The sequence below is a fragment of the Condylostylus longicornis genome, unplaced genomic scaffold (genome assembly GCF_029603195.1).
Source record: "Condylostylus longicornis isolate FDR11 unplaced genomic scaffold, ASM2960319v2 ptg000044l, whole genome shotgun sequence".
Lineage (NCBI taxonomy): Eukaryota > Metazoa > Arthropoda > Insecta > Diptera > Dolichopodidae > Condylostylus > Condylostylus longicornis.
In genome coordinates this window covers 7,448,110-7,469,603 of record NW_026578013.1, presented here as the reverse complement: position 1 = coordinate 7,469,603, position 21,494 = coordinate 7,448,110, and the positions used below count along the sequence as shown (strand labels likewise).

Below are 21,494 nucleotides of genomic sequence, written 5' to 3'. Positions count from 1 at the left end.
AAATAGCCTTATCATGTATCTTTTATATAAAAAAAAATTCAGAAATAAAATTTTTTAATTTAAAATTTACGTTTCTAAATATAAGATTTCTAAAAAATACGATATACTTATAATTAAATATTTTATGTTATTTTTTTTAAATATATTTTATTTTTAAATTTTGAATATTTTATACATAATATAGGTATGTATATATTTTAATTAATATATTAAATTTTAAAATTTGATTCAATAAGTTTTAAAAATTTATGTAGATATCACAAATAAGACAAGGGGTTAAGAACATGCTATATAAATGTCAATCATTATAGTGTTTTAGTTCGTCTTACACTTCCTAGTAACTATTGGCGCTGTATGCTTATTTGAAAAAAAAAGAAATGTCAAAAAAGAAGTTTGAAACAATAAATGCCAAACACATTACTACGTTTATATGCAGCTTGAAGCCGACTTCAAAAAAAAATTTTTAGTTCATATAACCGTTACTTGATTTGATATTTACAAGTCCAATTCGATATATTTTTAGTTTGATTTGAAAATCGACTGCATATGCGGGGTCGATTTTCATTCAAGTTAATCATATACACCCGTACGTAATATGAATTAGTTTGTCATTTTTAATTTTTCAATTCGTGTATATGCGGTCGATATTCAAGTGAAGCTAAAAATTTTATCGGATCGACTTGACTTGAATATTTCAAGTCAAGCCGGCTTCAAGTTGCGTATAAACGCAGAAAGTGTTCGTTTATTTTAAATAATAAATTATACTATTCTTCGTATTATTTTGAACAAATTTGCATTATTTTTGGTACAGATAAAATCAGTAAAAGATTATACACATGATAAATAATTATGTTGATTTCCTAATCCTGAGAAATATGCGCATAATTTTTATTAAACTAAAACTATATTTTCCATTTAAAAATTTTTAAACAAATTCATAATACTTAAAGGTTTGTTCATTTACGATGCATTTTCAACGGAGTACATTTTCTTTTATTAAAATAATCAGTAAGTGTAATTATTGGAAAAATTTTCATAGAAATATTTGAAGATCATGTATTTAATGATGAAATATTTAAAAAAATGAAGACTGAGAATATAATGTAATATGCGAAAAATTATAGTATTAGCTGGAGTAATGGATAATATAATAGTAAATGATAAAGTAATTTACACATTTTGTTAATCAACTATTTCTAAGAGATGAAAATAATATTTATCTTTTTTTGCCATTTCCTAATTTTTCCAAAATTTTCGTTAGGATTTTGTGATGTGCTAATTTTAACTGTTTATGTTTTGAATTAACGATTAACAAATTTGATTCCACGGCTGCTAAGTCTAGTCTTTTAAGAAATATGAATCTTATTGCATGGCCGTCTTTTATTCTCATATTGTGATTAATAGTTTCTTTTCCACTTTCACCCGTTTGTTTGTTTCTTTTATATAATTTTATTTTACTCGCTATCATTTTGTTTACTTTCATACTCTTCCTTATCGGTAGCCTTTATTACCAATTACTCTTCCCTACATGATGTTTTATTGCGACTTTGGCAATATGTTTAAGGATGTTTAAGCAACAGTTGTCTGATATAAAGGTATTATTTTATTAATTTTTCACTTCTTTTATTAACTGACTTTATAAATGATAAGTAACATAAATTAAATATATATTATGTAGTTGTGAAAATGGTAAATACTGAAAACATTCATACAAAAAATATTTATAAAATTATATCGTTTGTACATATAGTAAATTCATTGCAAATTTTGTAAAGATATATGTAATTACTTACAAAAAATAGAATTTTTTGTCAAAGTGATAACAATAAAAATAATTTTTTCATTAAACACAAATGCATACAAAAATTAACATAATGAATGTAATAATAATAAGGAAAACTTATTACAGATCATAAGTTTAAATGATTTTAGTAAAAAAGTTCTTATATTTACAATAATTTTTAATCATTAATTTTGTCATACCAATTTTACAAAAATGTGTAATACAAGACAACTTGTGAACGTTCCGATCTGTATTAAATCTGTATCGAAATAGGTACATAGTCATTTTTTTTTACACTTTACAATATTTTCTAAATGCAATAATTTTTTCTGAAGTATAATATTTTAACTAAATTATAATTTTATTATCTATGATTTAAACTATTTTTAATTCTATGTGTACAGAAATAAGGAACAATTAGAAGTATGTGGTATAAGTTTTATAATCAAAATGTACATATTTTTTATAAATTAAATTATAATGATATTTCAAAAATTTCTAGGCGGTGATTTCAAATGCAACTCGCTTGTTTCACTCACACCCTTATTTCGATTTACTATTTCATCACAATTTATTGATTTTATTATTTCTGATTTGGGCTCGGCTAGTATAATAGGACTTTGATTAATAATAGAAGACCCACATCTGGGGCAGTGTAAGTTATCATCATTTTGAACCTCTTTTAAGCAGCTTTTATGTATTGCATGACCGCATATGCCAAAAATGAAAATATTATCTGTTTGATTATACAACCGTTGTCGACATACAATACATTTGACAATGGCTATCCATAATCCTCGTTTTGCATCTTTCCGTTTTTTGCAGAATTTCAAATGCAAATCTTGCCCTGAAATAGATGACGAAGGGTATAAATAACTCATCATATATTTTATATATTTATAAATAAATTTGCAAATATTAGCACAAACCAGAAAAGAAAAACAAAACAACTTTTTTACTACTATCGACAAGTTATTATACCTGAGATGCAGTACACAAACTGTATTCATTTATTTTATTTTATCTAATTAATCTGATTGTTAACATAATATAACACTCTTTACTTTACTTAGGACCTTCTACTTGATTTTAGAGCCAATGTTCAGAGTCGGTTTCATAAGTCATTGAGTTAACTAGGTGGGTGCGGGTGAGATCTACCGCAGTCGGCTTATTTTTGTTGGTATTGAATATCGAATATTTTGGATACGTCTATAGGTAATTGCTTTTGCGCTAACATTTTATTTTATAATATATACATTGAATATAAAATCATTTAATAGAAAATAGTGGCAAAAAATTTTTTTATAAAATATTAAAGAAAATGATTACCTAATATTTGGGCAGTATTTTCAACTAATATTTGTTCGTATTTTGAATTGGTTAGCATTCCCATCAGCAAATCTTTAATATCACCAAAATTATTTGAATGCGTTTCTGATGTATCTAACACCAATTGCACCAGTTTTGGTAGATCAACGTGTTGACTAGCGTCGTGTAAAATACTTTTTGTTATTGTTTGTAACTTAGAATTTGCGAAAATAAACTTTAATAATGTGAACCACATATTTTCGCGTTCCTCTTCTGGTAATACAGCAGAGGCTCGTAAACATAAAGCACCTAAATTTGTTATTAAATGTTCCAATTGTCGCGATTCAATCTGATTTTCCAACAATGACATTGTCAAATTAAATGCCATGTGATAATCTCCTAAAAATTAATTTTATGCAAGTAAGTACATTAAAATGTTTACACTGAAGGTTTTTCAATTAAATTAATTTTTAAAATGCAGGTAAATTTACCTAGTTTTTCATATAAAAAAATTACACTGTCATGTAGATTATAAATTTTTACTATATCCAGAGCTTTTTCTATTCGATAGTTATTATTTGATTTTAAAAATTCTAGAACATTATTTGGCGCCTCTTTGCTCAACAAGTTTATGTACTTTTCACAATTTTCGGATTCCAGCATAACACCAATTTTCAATAAATTTGTAAAAAATGAATATAATAATTTCGGTTCGTCATTTAGCAATTCTATAAGGCGAAATATACTATCTTCAAAATTATCTGCAATTATTTTTGTTAAACGTTCTGAATCAATACGCAGCAAAGCTGTGAAATTCTTTTCAATCTGTTGTAGAATTTTTCTTTCTATGTTTCTGGCATGTATATCCATATAAGAAAACATCTCAAAATGTCTTTGACTGTTGTTTATATAGCATTCTAGTATTTCATCATATTTCTTTTCTTTTTCCAACAAGTGCTCAACTACACAATAACATTTAGCTCTTTTTGCCATATCTAGTTGTTTCTCTAGCGGTATATGACTCAATCTATCACAGGAAATTAATTCTAACCAAGCATTTTCACGCTCCATATGCTGTCGTGGTGTCTCTCCTTCTATTTCATCTCTGGAGAGATAATTCACTACCTTATCTAATAATGAGCTATCATCTGGTAAAATGTTTGTAGAAAGTTGTTGACTTATAAAATTAAGAAGACATCCGATTTGTGACCACTGAAAAAATGAACAAATTACTTAAAATACTTTTCAGATATATGTAATAGAAACAGCTTACGGTAGCGTTTTCCGGCGTCATTATTTCTAGTAAAATATTTATTATTCTTTGACGATGAGATAAACCTAACTCACCGCAAAATTCTTTTTCTTGGAAAGCCAATGAAATAACATTCAATGTTTCTCGAGTGTCAAATTTTAACAAAGCTCTTAGATATGGATAAGGAAGTTCATCATCATCGGCAGAAATGGAGTGCGCAGAAGTGAGGCATCTTAATACTTCATGTTTAACGTTTTGCACGCAATTAGACGGTATTTCGCCATGAGGGTAGCCTCTTCCAGCTAAACAACTGGATATATATACGAGTATACTGTTGCCTAAATTCGGATGCTCACTCTCTATTAAAGGAATTAATTCAGTTAATGAAGCAGCATAATCACCAAGAGCATGCGCATTCAGATACATTTGCGCTTTATATAATTTTTTTTGCTTTACAGCTTTTAAAACTTGATTTAAATCCAAACAGGTCCAATTTAATTTCAAAATGATTTCCTCTAGTTTAGAAGGGGATAGGTTAACCCAAAACTCAACTAATGCTTGTGCTATGCTAGGACTGAGAATTTTTACCTCATCATTTTCTATATGTTCTGTTATGATAGTTAAAAATAAATTAGTTTGGTTTAGACCTTCCCATAATTCTTGCCAGAGCAATTCCAATTCATTAATTTCTATTAAACATTTAATTATTGGACCTAAACAATATTCCGGTGCTCTGTTAGATACTGAAATATAGTCATGAAATAATTCAATTACACGATCCTTAGCCTGTTGTTTTTTCCTGATTCTGTCCCCTGCAGTTCTGTATCCTTCTAAAGCTAATTCACAAGCTTCAACCCAACGTTGCTGGTTCACTAAAAATGTTATCCGTTCACTCCAATTACGTATACTAATTATGTGTAAACTTCTTGCTCCAAGGATATAAAGTTGTGTCCCTTTTGATAAAACAGAATTGTAGCAGGCGTGTGTTCCGGCTAAAGCTAAAGCAGGAGACACATTTCCTCCGGTTGCAAGACCTTTAAACTGAGCTGATCCATACACTAAACCTGCCTTCGCCATATCAATATTTTCTAATTCTTTACTTGATCGGACGTCGATTAAATGCAAAATTTCTGAAACGTCAATACATGCAACCGATTTGGGTCCAAGCCAATGTACAGCTAAAAGTTCACAATTCATTTGTACATGTCGCAGAAATAGTAAACTTACACGTCCGTTATTAACTAAAATTTGATGAAAATATAGTTGGTTTCCTCGAGCAACTGCTAATACTGGATCAACGCTTCTAGTTGAATCTGCAGCTTGTATCAAAACCATTTGCCAAGCCAGTAGCGGCAGACACCCTGAAGGACCAGTAAGAGGATGAAATTTTATTACCTAAAATAGTTTTTAAAAAATGAATAATATATTTTATCAATATTAGAATACCCACTCTGAGACGGGGTCTTATGGTAACAACGAAGTATTTTGATAGCGTTGCTAAAGCTATAATACAGTATTGATTGAGGTCATTATTTTCTTCCTCTATAATCAAAGGTTCAACTGAACAAACTTCTCCCCTTGCTCCACTAAACAAACACCTTGATGCATAACCACGAATGCCTAATTTTCTAGTGAAACTTAAAGACCATACCGAGCCCCCAGAATCGGAACAAAGAGCTAATGCAGGTCTTCCAGTCCATTTTAAATTAAGAACTCCTGAATTCGGGGTTATAGAATCAAAAAGGCTTCGTAATATGTTGCCGCTTCGCGTATCTATCATTATCACTAGACCCCTTGCGAAGCCAGCTAGAAGACGAGAAGAATCTTCATTATAAGATAAAGCGGAAACAGCACCTTGGGAATTTTGATCTTGATGCGCCCATCTTAAAGTTTGCGTGTTGTCAAAATTTAAAATATGTCCATGGGAAGTTCCAACAGCTATCATTTGGCACACTGCTACAGCTGTAGCTAATCCTGCGTTTATTCGATCCTGAAATTTAATTATTCAGAGTTTTCGACAATAAAATTATTAAGATCAAAATATTACAGCCGCTGAAGAAATTTGTGATGTTATTCCTTGTAAAACTACATGTCTCAAAATTGATCCAGCTCTCGTGGTTTCATCTGCTATAGAAGGAGTTGGTGTTGGTGCTGGAAACTGTCCATCAGATATAATGTCTGAATCAGCGTCAAAATCATTCAAAACACTTTCCAACGTTGGCAAGGAATCCAATTGGGGAATAGAGTATTCAGCATCATCCAACTAAAATTATTTTTTTTTTTTTGGTATTATCTTAAATATTTATTAAAAATATATAATACGTCTTCTATATCAAGTTGAAGCGATTCTGCTAATAAACTGTCTGTAGAACCTCTATCGGATTCTAGTAACGATTGCAAAGACGGTGCTTTTAATCCGTTCATTTTGGTAAACTACATTGATTAATACAAAATTTTAGTATTACTACCGTAATTTTTTATCTTCATTCACTTATAATTTTGATTTACATCTTTTATTTAATCTTAATAAGAAAATCAAAAACGAACTGTCAAAATCAGATGTTACTTTTATAAATACCCAGAAGGCATGTTCTAGTTATTTATTTCAAATCAGCTGCTTGTTCAGGAGTTCAATTTGAAGTATGTATCTCAAAAAAAAATTGTTTGAATTTACATTTTTTTGCAAAACATATAAAATAGAATTTGAAAAAAAAACCTTTTTGTTGATTCGTTTAGATCCAAAAAAGCATAGGGACCTTTTTTGCAAGGTAGTTAGATCGTTTCCGAAACTGTCTTATTAGGACTTCAAATGAAAAGTCAAAAATTTCCTAAGGTTACAAGAATTAAAGTAAAATTTTCCATAAATTCTAATTTTTGACAATCAAATGATGTTTTTTATTCTTCTATAAAGCTGTATACTGTGTGATATTCTCAATCACTTAAAAAATTGTAATAAATCATTTGAAATAATTGAAACAAGAGAAACCTTGCCACATAATTCATTTTTTGAAAATTAAACTTTGAGCCGAGGCTAGTTTGCTGTTCAAAACAGAATTTGGTTATCTTTTGAGAATGTGGAGGAGTACCCATATCAAAGTTAATACAACTTGTCAAAAAATTAAATGCAGACTAAATACATATTAATTTTTAGTTAAACAAAAACATGTTCACGAGATAAACCGTATTATATTTTACTAAAATAAATGATTTAAAATTTAATTCTGTCGCCTGAGTAGAAGAGTACGTAACATGTTTACTACTGCTGAATAAACTTTGCGTTTCTTTACCAAAAGGGTAGATCAACTCTTCATTAAAAATTGATTTAAAAACAAAACGGTAGCATTGGTATTTGAAAGCAATTTAGTTTGTTTATTTGTTTAATGTAAATTTTTATAAATCATACTTGTAAACTGACAGTGCTGAGAAATTAAGAATCCTTATATTTTGCATGACCCATGTATAATAAAACGTATAATATAGGTGTTTGACAAATAAAGTGAAAACATTTTAAACGTAATTTATAATGAATCCCAATTGTATTTTTTGCAAAATAGTGGATGGCAAGACGGAAACCGTAATAGAATTCGAAAATGAGGAAATAGTAATTTTTAAGGATATTAAACCTGCTTCAGACTATCATTTTTTGGCAGTGAGCAAAGTCCATATTGATAATGTGAAGTCATTAAAAGTAGAAGACAAACCTTTAAGTAAGAAAAAAATACATAGCATGCATAATATAAAATATTTCTATCCTTTAGTCGTTAATATGGAGATATCTCTTAAAGAACATATAAAAAGTAAAGGAGTGGATGAAAGTGATTCCTTATTTGGTTTTCATTGGCCTCCATTTAATAGTGTAAAAGTAAATAAACATATATTTGTATATTGGCGTATTTGTAAATGCTTTAAAATGTTTTATAGCATCTTCATATGCATGGAATTGCTCCAGTTTCAAAAATGTCCGTGCTTACAAAAATGGTTTACAAACCAGGAAGTCCATGGTTTTCTACAGTACAAATAATTTAGTTTTTATAATATAAAATAAATAAATAATTTTATTTTTAAGTCTGAATATGCTCAAAACTGGCTAAAATAGATTATCTGAATCAAATCAAAGATTTGTGTTGAAAGTTAACAAAATCTATATTCAACAAAAAACAAAATTCAGATAATAGTTCCTGTAGATAATACTATGTGTAGGTGAGTATACATACAAAATATACAGAATGTATTCGTAACGCATTAAGCATTATTAAATTTTAGATTAAGCAAATAGTTACTTCCTATTTCTTAAAACGATGTGATTGTTAAAATTAAAACAAAATGGTGCAAACAAATTATTTTAATTTGATAAAAGTGTGAATTATATAATGTCTGTAAATTTAATAAATATTTGAATTGTTTTGTAAGTTATAAACTGATAGTATGTGTGATAGTATATGTTATTAAAGTAACTATTTTGGGAAATGGAGAACGATTAAAATTTGAAAGAATAGCATATTATTACAATTTTTTTTAATATGTGTTTAGGTACAACCTATTTATCGTAATTTGGATAGTGCAGGTTTTACAATAATGCTAATTTAAATGCTAAACAAATTTTTTCTAGCTTAATAGGCCAGAAAGACAAATAAAAACATAATTCATTCAAAAAATTCTAGATGATTTTCAACTTCTTTCTTGAACTTTGTTGTAGAAAGTTAGCAATAGGCTAGAAATTTTGAGGATGGTAATAATTATGCTTGTAATTATATTTATAAGACAAGTTGACCATGTATTAAGTTTTGGTTTTAAATGCAGCTTAAAGGCGGATTCAAAATTTTGCTGCTGATAATACAGAATACTACCAGAATTATTGTATTAAGTTTAAACAAAAATTGGCAACGCCTAATGATTTGTCAACAGAACAAGCAGCTCAACGGTAAAATCAATTGTTTGATATTTTAAACAATCTTTAAAATAAGTGTTCGTGTTAATACTTATTAATAAATCTTCATTTTAAAAATAAAAATATGATCAGTGGTTACGAACTTCAAATTTATTCAGAATAAATGTTTATTAATAAAAAAAGATTTTATTAGTAATATTAATTATATATAATATATATATTATATATATATATATATATATATATATAAATAATTACTAATAAAGTAATATTTTTGATATAAAAGTGATAAGTACGCAAGTGGTCAAAAATTTTTGAATACAGGGAAGCAAAACTTTCAATAAAGCAAAAAATTGTCAAGTACCTATTATTTGAATAAATAATATATGTATTTAGGTAAGTAATCATATTGAATTGCTAAAATAAATTCTTGTATACATTATAAAATTAAAGTTTACTTAAAAGAAAACCTTCACAATATATTCAAACATAGAACGTCTAGCAATTAGATAAAAAAAGGAATACAATTTTTTTTTAACTTTAAAGAACTTTTTTAAGATTATATACATATTGTAGATTTTTACATAATTTTTCTATTAAATTATTCATTTACGGATAATTCTATTCAATTTTTTTTTTAATTATTGTAGTTTTTCTTACTTTTAAGACAAAATATGACAATATTAATAATGAAAAAAAAATTGTGCATAATAAAAATAAGAAACAATCAATTGAATTTATTATAAAATAATTCATAAAAATTGTCGGAGATTTTAAGTGCACTGGATTTGGGTCTCTTAAAATATACTCAATCCACCACACCGCTGTTTCTAATGGTTTCATTGATCGGTCTCGAAATCTTTTCGATCTAAGTTTCATATTAACTCTAAAAGTATCATTTTCCATAACTAGTTTAATTCCTTCAGAAAGAGTTTTTGAATTTAGAGTGAGGTAATCAACCAATACTCCAACACCTCCTACTACAGTTTTGTGCATATTCTGCAGAATTAAAAAAATGTTGGCGTTAAAATATTTTTAAAAAAGTACATTTAAATTTTACCCGCATTTGATCAACAAAAAGAGGAATGCCTATTATAGGCACAGCATGCCATGTTGCTTCTTGAATGCTCAGCCCCCCACAGTGGGTTATAAATGCTTTTGTTTTAGGATGGGCTATGTGTAACCAGAAGATGTAAGATAATTTATTAAAAAATTATTAATATTAATACTAATGATTTAGTCAATTGTATTTAAAATTGTCAAAAAAATAAATGAAAATAAAATGATAAAATAATAAAATTTATAATATTAAAAAATTCAAAATATATACACGTATTAAAGTTCTAAATTACCCAAAATATCATTCTGTGGCAAAAACTTTTTAATCAACACATTATTTGGAACTTGCTCTGTATGAAATTCATCTTCATATTTCCAAATGAAATTGTATTCCGGCATATTTTTCATAGTTTTCAAAATAATTTTGGACAATCTTGTACCAACATCCTTTGCTTGCATATTAGTTCCAAATGACATTAGTATTACGTCATTATTAGATTTTTCGATAAAACTTTTGAGATCGGTTGGTAATGGTAAAGGATGTTTTATTTGCAATCCACCAACTTCTATAATATTGGGAGGAAGAGATTCTGGATAATTAATTGATGGATGAGAATTTACCAAAGCAATAACAGTTTTCTTATCAATATCTTCTAAGTATGGGGTTCCTTTTGGATATTTATCACGAACTAGTTGATTTATTTTTGGAAATGCATAATAATGACGATATCTGCACAGATATAAATACATACGTACATATGTACATAATATTTTTGAATAAATGATTATTTTAATTTTGATAATAAATTTATTATATTTTTTTAACTTACAAATAATCAAGAGAATATACTAGAGTATTGTGCATTCTCTCAACGAAACTCATATTAATATCATATGACGAAATGGCATAGAATGGTATAAAACTAGGAAACAAACTTCCACCAACTATATCAACAGTGTTCGGTGGGTATAAAAATGGTGATACTCCAACGATTGGTGGATAATTAAACTTATGTGCAAAACCCAATAAGCAAGCACCAAGTGAAAAGTCATGAATAATTATGTCAATTTTGAAATCATCTGGATAATTTAACAGTGTATAAAAACCTTCAGATTTTATAGCACCCAAGCAGCTTTTTATTCCCCAATCGTACAATGTAGGTATATTTCTAATTGCATTATTTCCAATAAAATTTTTCAAATCGAATTTACCATCTTTAGAAGAAGACATTAAATCATAAACTTTTTCCAAATGAATATAATGTGCGCCTATTGGTGTGCTGTTCTTTACTGGTAAATCTGGTGATAGTATAGTCAAATTATGACTAGAACGTTCGGCAAGAGCATGCGTTAAAGCACTATTCCATATATGATGGCTCGGTGAAGCTACGCCAAGTAAAGCCAGAATATTTGCTCCATTTATTTGTTTTAAATTGATAACGGAAATAATCAAATAACTTAGTAAATATTTAATGATAAGCATTTCTAAAAAATAATGTACGTACTAATGCAACTATGAGTACTTGAATGTTCTGAATATGAAGTTGGAATAGTACTAAATTAGAAATTAATTTATATAATATTTTACTGTTGCATGTGATATTTAATAGAAGCTTTTGTGAATAATTCAAATCCATTAAAAGATATGTATATGTATGTAATTGTTATTCTAAAATCGTTTGACAATAACTATGATAAGTTATATGTAGGTATGTATTGCTGTTTATTTTAATATAAATTTAACAAAATCCGAATGCGTTTGATTATTGAAATAGACTTAATTTAAAAACTTTATATTGTAATAAAGTAACATAAATCAGTTCATGTACATATATTACAACACCGGGAAAAGAAAATGAAATAAGGTATCTTAACAAAATTCTCAATGATAAATTAAAATGGAAAGAGAACGTTAACAAAAGAAGGCTGAACCAAAATATGAATTTTATTAGATTTTTTAAAATCATTGTGAGTTTAATGTACATAATGAACTTTTGTTAAAAGATAACTCTGAGGTATTGGAAATATTTGATATTGATCAATTACAAACTTCTCTAAAAAGGAACATCTCTTGAACTCATTGGATGGAGAAATATAATATGCTATGTATTGATATATGTTAATTATATAACTATGTGTATCCTCTGACTTTGAAAACTAGAAGTATTTTACGTTTTATTGTAATTTAAGAATATTGTTGATTTAAGAATCTTATTTATCATGGGAGTTTGAATTACTTATAAGAAAATTAAAAATATTCTTAGCATCAAGCTTACATTTATTAGTTTAATTTATTTTTTATTTGAATTTTGCCGGGATTTGTTATAATACTATACAAAAATATTAACGGTACAATAATTAAAAATAATAATAAACTTATCGAAATTATTATAAAATCTAAAGAGTTTGTTGTAAAATAACTCATATATAATGTTGGAGGTTTTAAATATGTGGGATTTGGATCTCTTAATATATATTCAACCCACCAAACTGCTGTATCTAATGGTTTCATTGGACGATCACGAAATCTTTTAGATCTGAGCTTCATATTGTTTCTATATTTGTCATTTTCCACAACATTTTTAATTCCATTATAAAGAGATTTGAAATCTAAAGTAAGATAATCAACTTTTTCACCAACACCAGCAATCATTGTTTTGTACATATTCTAAAATAAATAAATTAAATTATTTAATATTTAATAAATTGAGAATATTTAATAAATTAAATATTCTCAATTTTAATTATAATTTAATAGAATCATACTCTTGTTTGGTCAACAAAAAGAGGAATTCCGACCATTGGTACACCATGCCATGTTGCTTCCTGAGTACTTAATCCACCGCAATGAGTTATAAAAGCTTTTATTTTAGGATGAGCTATTATCAAAATTTAAATAAAATTGTTTTATCATTAAATACTTCAGTTCTGAGAACAAATCAAATTTATTTCAATTTTCATTAACTAGTGATATGTGTACGTATGTATGTAAGTAAATAATAATAATTTATTGATATAATGCAAGTATTTGTGGAATTTATTTCACAATTTTGTTATATCATAAACAAAATACTTGTTAGATATCCTAATTATCTAATTTTAATAAAAAATTCTAATTATCATTCATTCATTTCAATATTTCTAATAATATTTGGAAATATTGGATTTATGTAGTAAAATTGTTCAATATTCATTCAAATATCCATCAACCGCACCTTTCTTTTCCAATTTAGGTTGATAACAAAGTGATTGTTATCACTTTTTTTTTAATTATAAGTGATTTTCGTATATGTACGTATGGTTTATATTAAATATTATGTAGTAAAAAAATTGCAAAAATAAATTTGCATACAAGTGTTGTTTATTGTATTAATTATTTTTGTAATGCCTACTTTATTTTTAAGGTGGATATATTTATTAATAGCTTATACATACATATATAAATGTACATTATATAAAAAACTCTATATACATATGAATGTTTGTATATAAGCAAAAATACATACTTAAATTACTAAGAACCTAGAAATTGAAAATATATGTTACTTATTGCTGAAAGTCTCAATCAAATGATTCAATGAAATTATGGAACATGATTTCAATGTAATTTTCATGATAAAAAAAAACTTACCTAAAATATCATTTTGTGGTACAAATCTTTTAATTAGAACATTATGCGGGATTTCATCTTTAATAAATTCTTTTTCAAATTTCCAAATAAAATCATATTCTGACATTTTTCTCATAGTTTCCAAAATTATTTTAGTTAGTTTTGTATCAACATCTTTTGGTAGCATATTTGTTCCAAATGACATTAGTATTACTCCATTTTTAGATTTTTGTATGAAATCATTTAAGTCAGCAGGTAACGGTGAAGTATCTTTTATTTGTAAGCCCCCAACTTCTATAACATTTGGTGGAAGTGATTCTGGATAATTAATTGATGGATGTGAATTTAATAATGCGATTAGAGTTTTTTTATCTATGTCACTTAAGTATGGAGTTCCTTTTGGATATTTATGATTAATTAACCGATTAATTTTTGGAAAGGCATAATAATGACGATATCTAAAATTAAAAATTATCAAAAAATTAACCGTTATAAATATAACTTAAATTAAAAAAAAAAGTAGTTTTATTTTTCCAATTGAAGAAATTTTTTTTCATTTTAAAAATATTTTGTAAATATTTTATAAAAATACTTACACATAGTCAAGAAAGTATACTAAAGTATTATGCATTCTTTCTACAAAAGTCATATTCATATCATACGATGTGCTTGCATAATAAGGAATATAACTTGGATATAAATGACCGCCGACTACATCAATAGTATTGGGTGGATGTAAAAATGGTGAGACTCCAACGATAGGTGGATATTTAAATTTATGAGCGAAACCCAATAAACAAGATCCCATTGAAAAATCATGTATAATTAAATCAAATTTAAAATCATCTGAATAATTTAACAATGTATAAAAGCCATCAGATTTGGTTACTCCGATGCAAGCAGTTATACCCCAATCATATAATCTTGGTATATTTCCAATTGCACCACTTCCTATAAAATGATTAAAATCTAATTTTCCATCACTAGAATTTGCCATTGATTCATAAACTTTTTCTAAATGAATGTAATGTGCAGTTTTAGGTATTTTATTTGATTTTGGTAAATCAGGCGCCAATATTGTTAAATTGTGACCACGTTCAGCAAGTGCATGTGTTAAAGCACTATTCCATATTTGATGGCTCGGTGATGCTATACCAAGTAAAGCTAAAATATTTGCACTATTTATTTGTTTTAAATTGATTATGAAAACTATCAAACAGCTTAATAAACACTTAAGGGTAATCATTTTCTTTTTTTTTCAAATTCAAATTAATTCTATAGAGAAATATACGAAAAAAGACAATGTTCTTGAACGAAATTCAAAATAAGTTTGGTTGAAATTAGTTAAAAAAGCCAGTTCTTTTATATTGCTTCTATATTTTTTAAAAGTTAAGCTTTTTTTATTGCCGCAATTAAAATTAACCGAATATGTTTTTAGGATGATCTTTACTATACTATTTGATAAGAAAAAAGATGTTTCTGTTTTTATTTAAAAATAAACTCATGGAAATTCCGAATATACGTAATTCGTTTATTACGTTAAATTTTAAAAATTCTATTTCGGGTTAAAATAAGCATTCCTTTTACTCATTATTATGGTAATGATACTCGTTTTTTTTTCCTAAGTCAAATTATTCTAATTTCTTATACAAATACATTCATTTATTTAAAAAATATTTTTTTTGCATTGAAAATAATAAATTTTGAAAATTTGTCTGGTAAATTCTCCCATTCTTAGAAACGTTTATTGATCAAATTTTTATAATTTTGGTTTACATATTATTTTTGGTAGGAATTTCGGTATGAATTCATGTGTTTGGTGTATAAAATAACAAAAAAAAAAATAGTGTTTAAGTTATACTAAACTTGTTTCGCAAGATCTTATAAATAGGAATTTTTCAATACAAATACCAAAATTTCTTTTGCTTCTTATCACATACGAACAAAATTTTTATTTGTAATTTCGAAACTTTTAATAATTATCTTTTTGAATTTTATTACTGAATAATATTTTGGATTAGATTTTGTTATCGATTTTTTGGATTAATATGTGCAGAATTTTATAACATATTATGATTTATAAATAGGAATTCCCTATATAAATGTGCTCTTCCTTACAAACATCTTCCAATAATAATTCCTTGATAATTGAATTTCATTGTTTATTGATTACATTGTAACTATAAATTTCGCCATCGATTACTAATTGTTATTCGGAATATGCACCTGTTACATTATTATAAGAAACATACATATAAGAATTCGTTGTAAATATTATGGAATTATAAATTTATATCTAATTTTTTTAAGAACACAGAATTATGTCATTTTTAAAATTAACTAAAAAATTATTAAATTTAAAAACTATAATTAAATATTTGAAGAAAAACCTGTTGTATATCAAAATATGTTGCAATATCTTTTTGTTTTGTAGTTTTTTCTTTACGTGTGATGCTAGAAAAACTAAAGAAATTAAAGTTGAAACTCAGTTTTAATTAAAACAAAATTATATAATATTGATTACTTGCATTCGCCTAAATGTAGGCAAGTTGCTTAGAATCAGAATGAAAAGTATGGTGTGTAGAAAATTAATTTACATAAATTTAGATTATAGATTATTAACCTCTGTATATTACTCATCTAATAGCAAAATAAAATTTAAGAATCCCGATCTAAATAGGTAATAACTACTCTTTTTTGTTGTGTTTAACTAATTTTTGTCTGGTTTTTTGTTATTTAAAAAATAATAAAATGGTTAAATTTTTATTTTGATTTCTTATGTACACATAAATATGAAAGTCATATAAAATTGATATTATATTTATATAAATATTGGGATAAAAACATTTTTAAAATAAATCTAAAAAAATTTATTAAATTGTGTGTTGGTGGTTAAATTGTTTTACTTTATTTTGATAAAAATATTTATTTTATTATAGAATTTATTTGAAAGAAATAACTTCTATATTTTAATAACTTTTCTTTTTGTATTATACGTTTCACCCATATACTTGCAAGAAAAATAGTTTAATTCTTATAAATTGTCTACTTTCCTTTAAATTCAGAAATTAATTAATTTTCATACTTCAATTATTATTGCTTTTAAGGGAAAATGTACTCGTTACCCAGATTTTATAAAATGGAATATTCTTGCGATTTTCAATAAATATTGTTAACATTATATTTGTTTATACATACGAGTATATTCCTCTATGTATCACATATTATAGTTAAAGGCACAGATATTTTTATTAGAAAGTTGTGCTGGTTTATTTTTCTATTTTATTTTTAATTTCTGTAATAAACTGTACAATTTTAATTTTCACTTCAAACCATTTTGATATTTGAAATTTAGAAATTTCTGGTTTGAAAGCATCTGTTAAAATACGTAAATATAATATATATATATTATATATATTTGTCTATTTGCGTCAAATTTTGTAAATCAATTTTTCATCACTTCTAAATGTTCAATCACCCCCAAATTTTGTAAACATATCCGTTTTCGCTGACAATGTAATATTTTAACACTATAAACTAATCTCAAAACTTTTTAAGTTCTCCAAAGTAAACATATAATTATAACATAGTGTCTTCATCATTATAACATAGTGTCTGTATGTAGCAGTTCAGATGTGGCAAAAAAAAATTCAGGATAGAATTAGACTAATACCTTTTTTTATTTAGCAATAAAATTATTGGCAAAACATTTTATGATTCCTGTGCAATAATGTTAAATGTTTTAATAAATTTTCTTGAAATGTAAAATTTTTTGTTTGTATAAATAAGTTAGCATTCTTCTGGTTGAGTAATGCAAATTTTCTCTATATTAATGATATGAAGTTAAGCAAACTTCCGCAAAAAGGTTAATAATTATGGGGATTTTCGATAATTCAGTAATAATCTACCTCTGGTCTTATTTTAAATCATAAATTCTAAAAGAATTTTAAAATTATTTTTATAACTACAAAAATGTTAAACTAGAAGAAGAGCATAATATAGAAAAATGTTGGATATAGAAGAATTCTTCGAGTATGTTAAAAATCTGCAGCAATAAACTGTTTAATTTCTGCACATTTGCAAGCATGTGTGAAAAGATTTAAGATTTAAAAATTTTAGTGAATGTCAGAATTATTGAAAACCCTCATTATATATATGTAATTTGTTTAATACTTAAACTCCATAATAATAATAATCATGTATCAACCGGCCTGCAAACTTTTGTGGGTTATGGTAAAATGTGTACTATGTGAGTACGAGTATGGGCCAAGTTTCTTACATTACCTATACTTAGATATAAAAAAATAAAATTCAAAAACAATAAAAATATCATATTTATTTATCAAAATCTGGCAAATTTTTGTAAAATTGTATTTATTTGTATTGTTTTTTTTTTGCAAATGAGAAATTTATCTCAAAATTTTAGTTTTTGTTCTCTTATATTGTCTAAAATTTCTGATTTTATTGATTGTTTTATTTTAAAAAATAATAAATTTGTATATGGAATTTTACGTACCTATATCTCTATTATTTTTGATTGAGTTCTTAAAATTTTTTTAAAAAAGATTTTCCAAATTTTGATCTTCGAAATCGAAGATTTTGGTATTGCACACTTCCTATGGTTCGTACTTTGCCGACGTCTGATGTATGTTTATAATTACCTAACAATTAATATAAAACTTGTAGATAATTCATCTGATAGTACATATTTATGTAAATACATAAATAGATTGCAATTTTTTTCAGCAAAACATTTTATTTTTATTTATAGTAATTTTGTATTTTGTAACTAACATCAAATAATAATGGGCAAAATTGATCGCACGCAACATCAATTGTTGTATTTAATTTTTATTTTAATAAATTTTTTAAATGAATTTAAATTAACCCTGAAATGCCATTAAAAATTCTTTATTATTTTTGTTTTTCGAATAAAATAATGATTCTCTGAAATATTTTTATTATTTACTGTACTTTATTTATTTTTATAATATTATTATTTAAGATTTGTTAATAATTTCATGGTCTATTTTTGAAAAATTGATTAAAGAAGAAAGAAAACAAAATAATTCCAAAACAATAATACGAGTACTTTAAAAGTAGCATATCAAAGAAGTGTCATTATTTATTTTTTTGCATTGTGTCGTGAGCTTATTGAATAAAAAACAAACAAAAACCAAAAAAAAAAATTTATACCAATTTCAATAGTTAAGACAAAAGAAATTACCTTTTGACCATTACACTACTTCTTACTGAATTTTATAAGCAAACAGAGTTAAGTGGTCATTAAAATGTCTTAATCTGTCTGCACAAAAAAATTTATGAAAAAAATATATAAAGAAAAACTCAATAATTTTAATCAAATGGCACATGCTATTTCAGATTTGAGATGACTGTATATATATATTTTATGTACATATGTTTGTATATTGAAGAATTTGTTTAGCTTTAAGGCATTTTTCAACTTGACATTTACATACCAAGATACAAAAGTTAAGCATTCAAAATCAAGATCATAAAAATTTAAGAAAGAAAATCTTGTGTTGATTTTATTTAAAGGGAAAAAGAAAAAAAAATTCACCTTCAATTTCCCATAATGCTCTCAATTTAAAAATTAAGCAAGAGTAACAAAAACAAAAAAAGAGACGTAATGTAATGCAGAATTAAAAAAAAAATTTTTAATTTTTGTTTTGTTTTTATTAAAAATTTCATTTTACGAAGGAAAGTTGAAAAGATTTACATATAATAATGACAAATACTATAGCTTTTAAGATCAATTAAATGGAGTCTCATTGATGTTTTGAAGAAAAAGTTGACTTTTTGACATTTTTAAAATTTTGACAGTTAATAACTCGGAGGAGATTGGAATGTAGAAAAAAATTATGTTCTAGGAAATTGAAGTGTGTATATAATCTCGAAAACTATACTTAAATTGTCGCACAGTGGAAAATTAACTCATAAAATTGGTGAAAAATTGATTAAAGACAAAAAAAGAGTTTCATTCAAAATTATGCCGCTTGTTATGATTTTTAAGATGAAAGAAGTGTAAATTTTTTAAATTTATTGAATTTAAAACATGTCTATGTTTTATATTTTGTAAAATATTTTGGATTTTTGAAAGGAAAATGTAAAAATTTTCTTGAAAAAAAATTAATATTTTTGCTAACATCTATTTGTTTACTAATTTTCAGTAAACACCTATGTATCTGTCTTAAACGGGATAGATACATGCATACAACATTAATTACATAATTTGACCTAATTGATTTTCTTTTTTAAAAAACAAAATTCCAACATTTTGTAACTTCACTTCTTATTTAAATTTTTTTTAAGCAAAATAATTTTTGTATTGAAAAAAAAGAACATGAAATAGTGAAATTAATCCCTGGAAAATTACATAAGCCATATAATATTCTAAACTATTAAAAATGTATACTATAATATGAAATTGGTCTAAATCACGTCAAGTTATTAAGTAATGTATGTGTACTTTGGGGCACTTAATGTTTAATGAAATAATTAATATGATTTTTTGATAGTAAAAACGTATTCATAAATTTAGATCAAGATCAAATTTATATAAAATGCGATATATGTATGAATAATATTAAAATTTCGATTAAAGTTGAGTTTTAAATTCTATATTATTATGCTATTAAAGGATTTCTTAGAAACTATTATAGGATTTCCTGAATATTATTCTGTAACAAATTATTTTTTATAATATCTGATAATGACAAAATGAAGATTAGATGAGAAGCATTATAGTTTTTTATATGCTATTCACTTATGCGTACATTGAGTATGCTGTGATAACTAATTTACACACATATAATTAAGGTATACATAATATATTGAAAATTTATTATGCAGAAATTATAATGAGAATTATCTAATTATGTTTATACTATACATTTACATTTGAAATAAAGATTCTTCAATTAATATAGTATAGATAAATTAAATATTAATTATTTTTCATATTTTGCATGCATTCACGTATAAAATCGAATTTACAAAGAATAGGAAGTTTTGTTCAAAATTATATTGTGCGGGTAGAAAAAGGAACAATTTTCATTACCGATACAAATTTTATTATGTTCATAGAATTGTTTTACATACTAAATTAAAATATTTAGTATGTAAAGTTTGCAAGTACAGGAAAATCAGAAGGTCAATATTATACCAAAACATTATAAGCATATGAAAATAATTTTAGTCTTGAAATCATTTAAAATTAAATAGCCAAAATTATATGAGTAATTTCCAAAATAATTATGAAAATTAAATTTAGATGAAAAAAAATCATGAATAATATTTTAATGATGAAAACTTAAGAAGAAAAAATATTAAAGAATTCTAATTAGATTTTAAAAAATGATATAAAATTGAATTTTATTCTTGATGATATTCTCATTATCTTAAATAGCATTTTAATTAACTTTTTTTTTTGACTTGATTACAATTGTTTTATACATATGTATATGTAAATATATCTTATGTTTTTTTTTCTTTTTTAATAATTTTTACTAATGTTCTATTCCGTTAATCCATCCAAATTAAAATGATATAATGTCCAAAGATAAAACTAAAG

At 25.4% G+C, this 21,494-nt stretch overlaps 3 protein-coding genes across 4 annotated transcripts; 1 reads left to right on the top strand and 2 right to left on the bottom strand.

Moving 5' to 3' along the window:
• Window positions 1-1,752: 1,752 nt before the first annotated feature.
• LOC129610125 (vacuolar protein sorting-associated protein 8 homolog) lies at window positions 1,753-6,852 on the bottom strand. The gene is made up of 7 exons (XM_055522514.1): window positions 6,666-6,852; window positions 6,391-6,606; window positions 5,794-6,333; window positions 4,365-5,738; window positions 3,583-4,303; window positions 3,113-3,490; window positions 1,753-2,630 (listed from the first exon to the last, which is right to left on the bottom strand). The coding sequence occupies exons 1-7, from the start codon at window positions 6,765-6,767 to the stop codon at window positions 2,272-2,274; spliced, it is 3,690 nt and encodes a 1,229-aa protein (XP_055378489.1). The 5' UTR covers window positions 6,768-6,852; the 3' UTR covers window positions 1,753-2,271.
• An 828-nt stretch (window positions 6,853-7,680) lies between these two features.
• Window positions 7,681-9,300, top strand: LOC129610339 (adenosine 5'-monophosphoramidase HINT3). Of its 2 annotated transcripts, XM_055522884.1 has the most exons (6): window positions 7,681-7,823; window positions 7,898-8,050; window positions 8,102-8,205; window positions 8,265-8,354; window positions 8,410-8,543; window positions 8,607-9,300. In XM_055522884.1, the coding sequence occupies exons 1-5, from the start codon at window positions 7,799-7,801 to the stop codon at window positions 8,437-8,439; spliced, it is 402 nt and encodes a 133-aa protein (XP_055378859.1). In that variant the 5' UTR covers window positions 7,681-7,798; the 3' UTR covers window positions 8,440-8,543; window positions 8,607-9,300. The 2 variants fall into 2 exon arrangements, with proteins under 2 accessions (XP_055378859.1, XP_055378858.1); XM_055522883.1 differs by having other exon boundaries at window positions 7,708-8,050; window positions 8,607-9,283.
• Window positions 9,301-9,876: 576 nt separating this feature from the next.
• Window positions 9,877-15,146, bottom strand: LOC129610409 (uncharacterized; the record flags this gene model as incomplete). The annotated part of the gene is made up of 9 exons (XM_055522975.1): window positions 14,497-15,146; window positions 13,922-14,358; window positions 13,057-13,169; window positions 12,712-12,958; window positions 12,274-12,344; window positions 11,121-11,794; window positions 10,584-11,020; window positions 10,292-10,404; window positions 9,877-10,230 (listed from the first exon to the last, which is right to left on the bottom strand). Coding segments are annotated over exons 1-9 (3,096 nt in total), but the record flags the coding sequence as incomplete, so codon positions are not given.
• Window positions 15,147-21,494: the final 6,348 nt, after the last annotated feature.

What these genes read in the sequence shown, in the direction of transcription:
- LOC129610339 (XM_055522883.1), top strand. Translation starts at nt 7,867, where the DNA reads ATGAATCCCAATTGTATTTTTTGCAAAATAGTGGATGGCAAGACGGAA. An exon ending in AGTAGAAGACAAACCTTTAA is followed by an intron (nt 8,051 to 8,101) that starts GTAAGAAAAAAA and finishes TCTATCCTTTAG; the next exon opens with TCGTTAATATGGAGATATCT. An exon ending in CTCCATTTAATAGTGTAAAA is followed by an intron (nt 8,206 to 8,264) that starts GTAAATAAACAT and finishes AATGTTTTATAG; the next exon opens with CATCTTCATATGCATGGAAT.
- LOC129610125 (XM_055522514.1), bottom strand. Translation starts at nt 6,767, where the DNA reads ATGAACGGATTAAAAGCACCGTCTTTGCAATCGTTACTAGAATCCGAT. An exon ending in CCATAAGACCCCGTCTCAGA is followed by an intron (nt 5,739 to 5,793) that starts GTGGGTATTCTA and finishes AAACTATTTTAG; the next exon opens with GTAATAAAATTTCATCCTCT. An exon ending in TTTTTTATATGAAAAACTAG is followed by an intron (nt 3,491 to 3,582) that starts GTAAATTTACCT and finishes ATTAATTTTTAG; the next exon opens with GAGATTATCACATGGCATTT.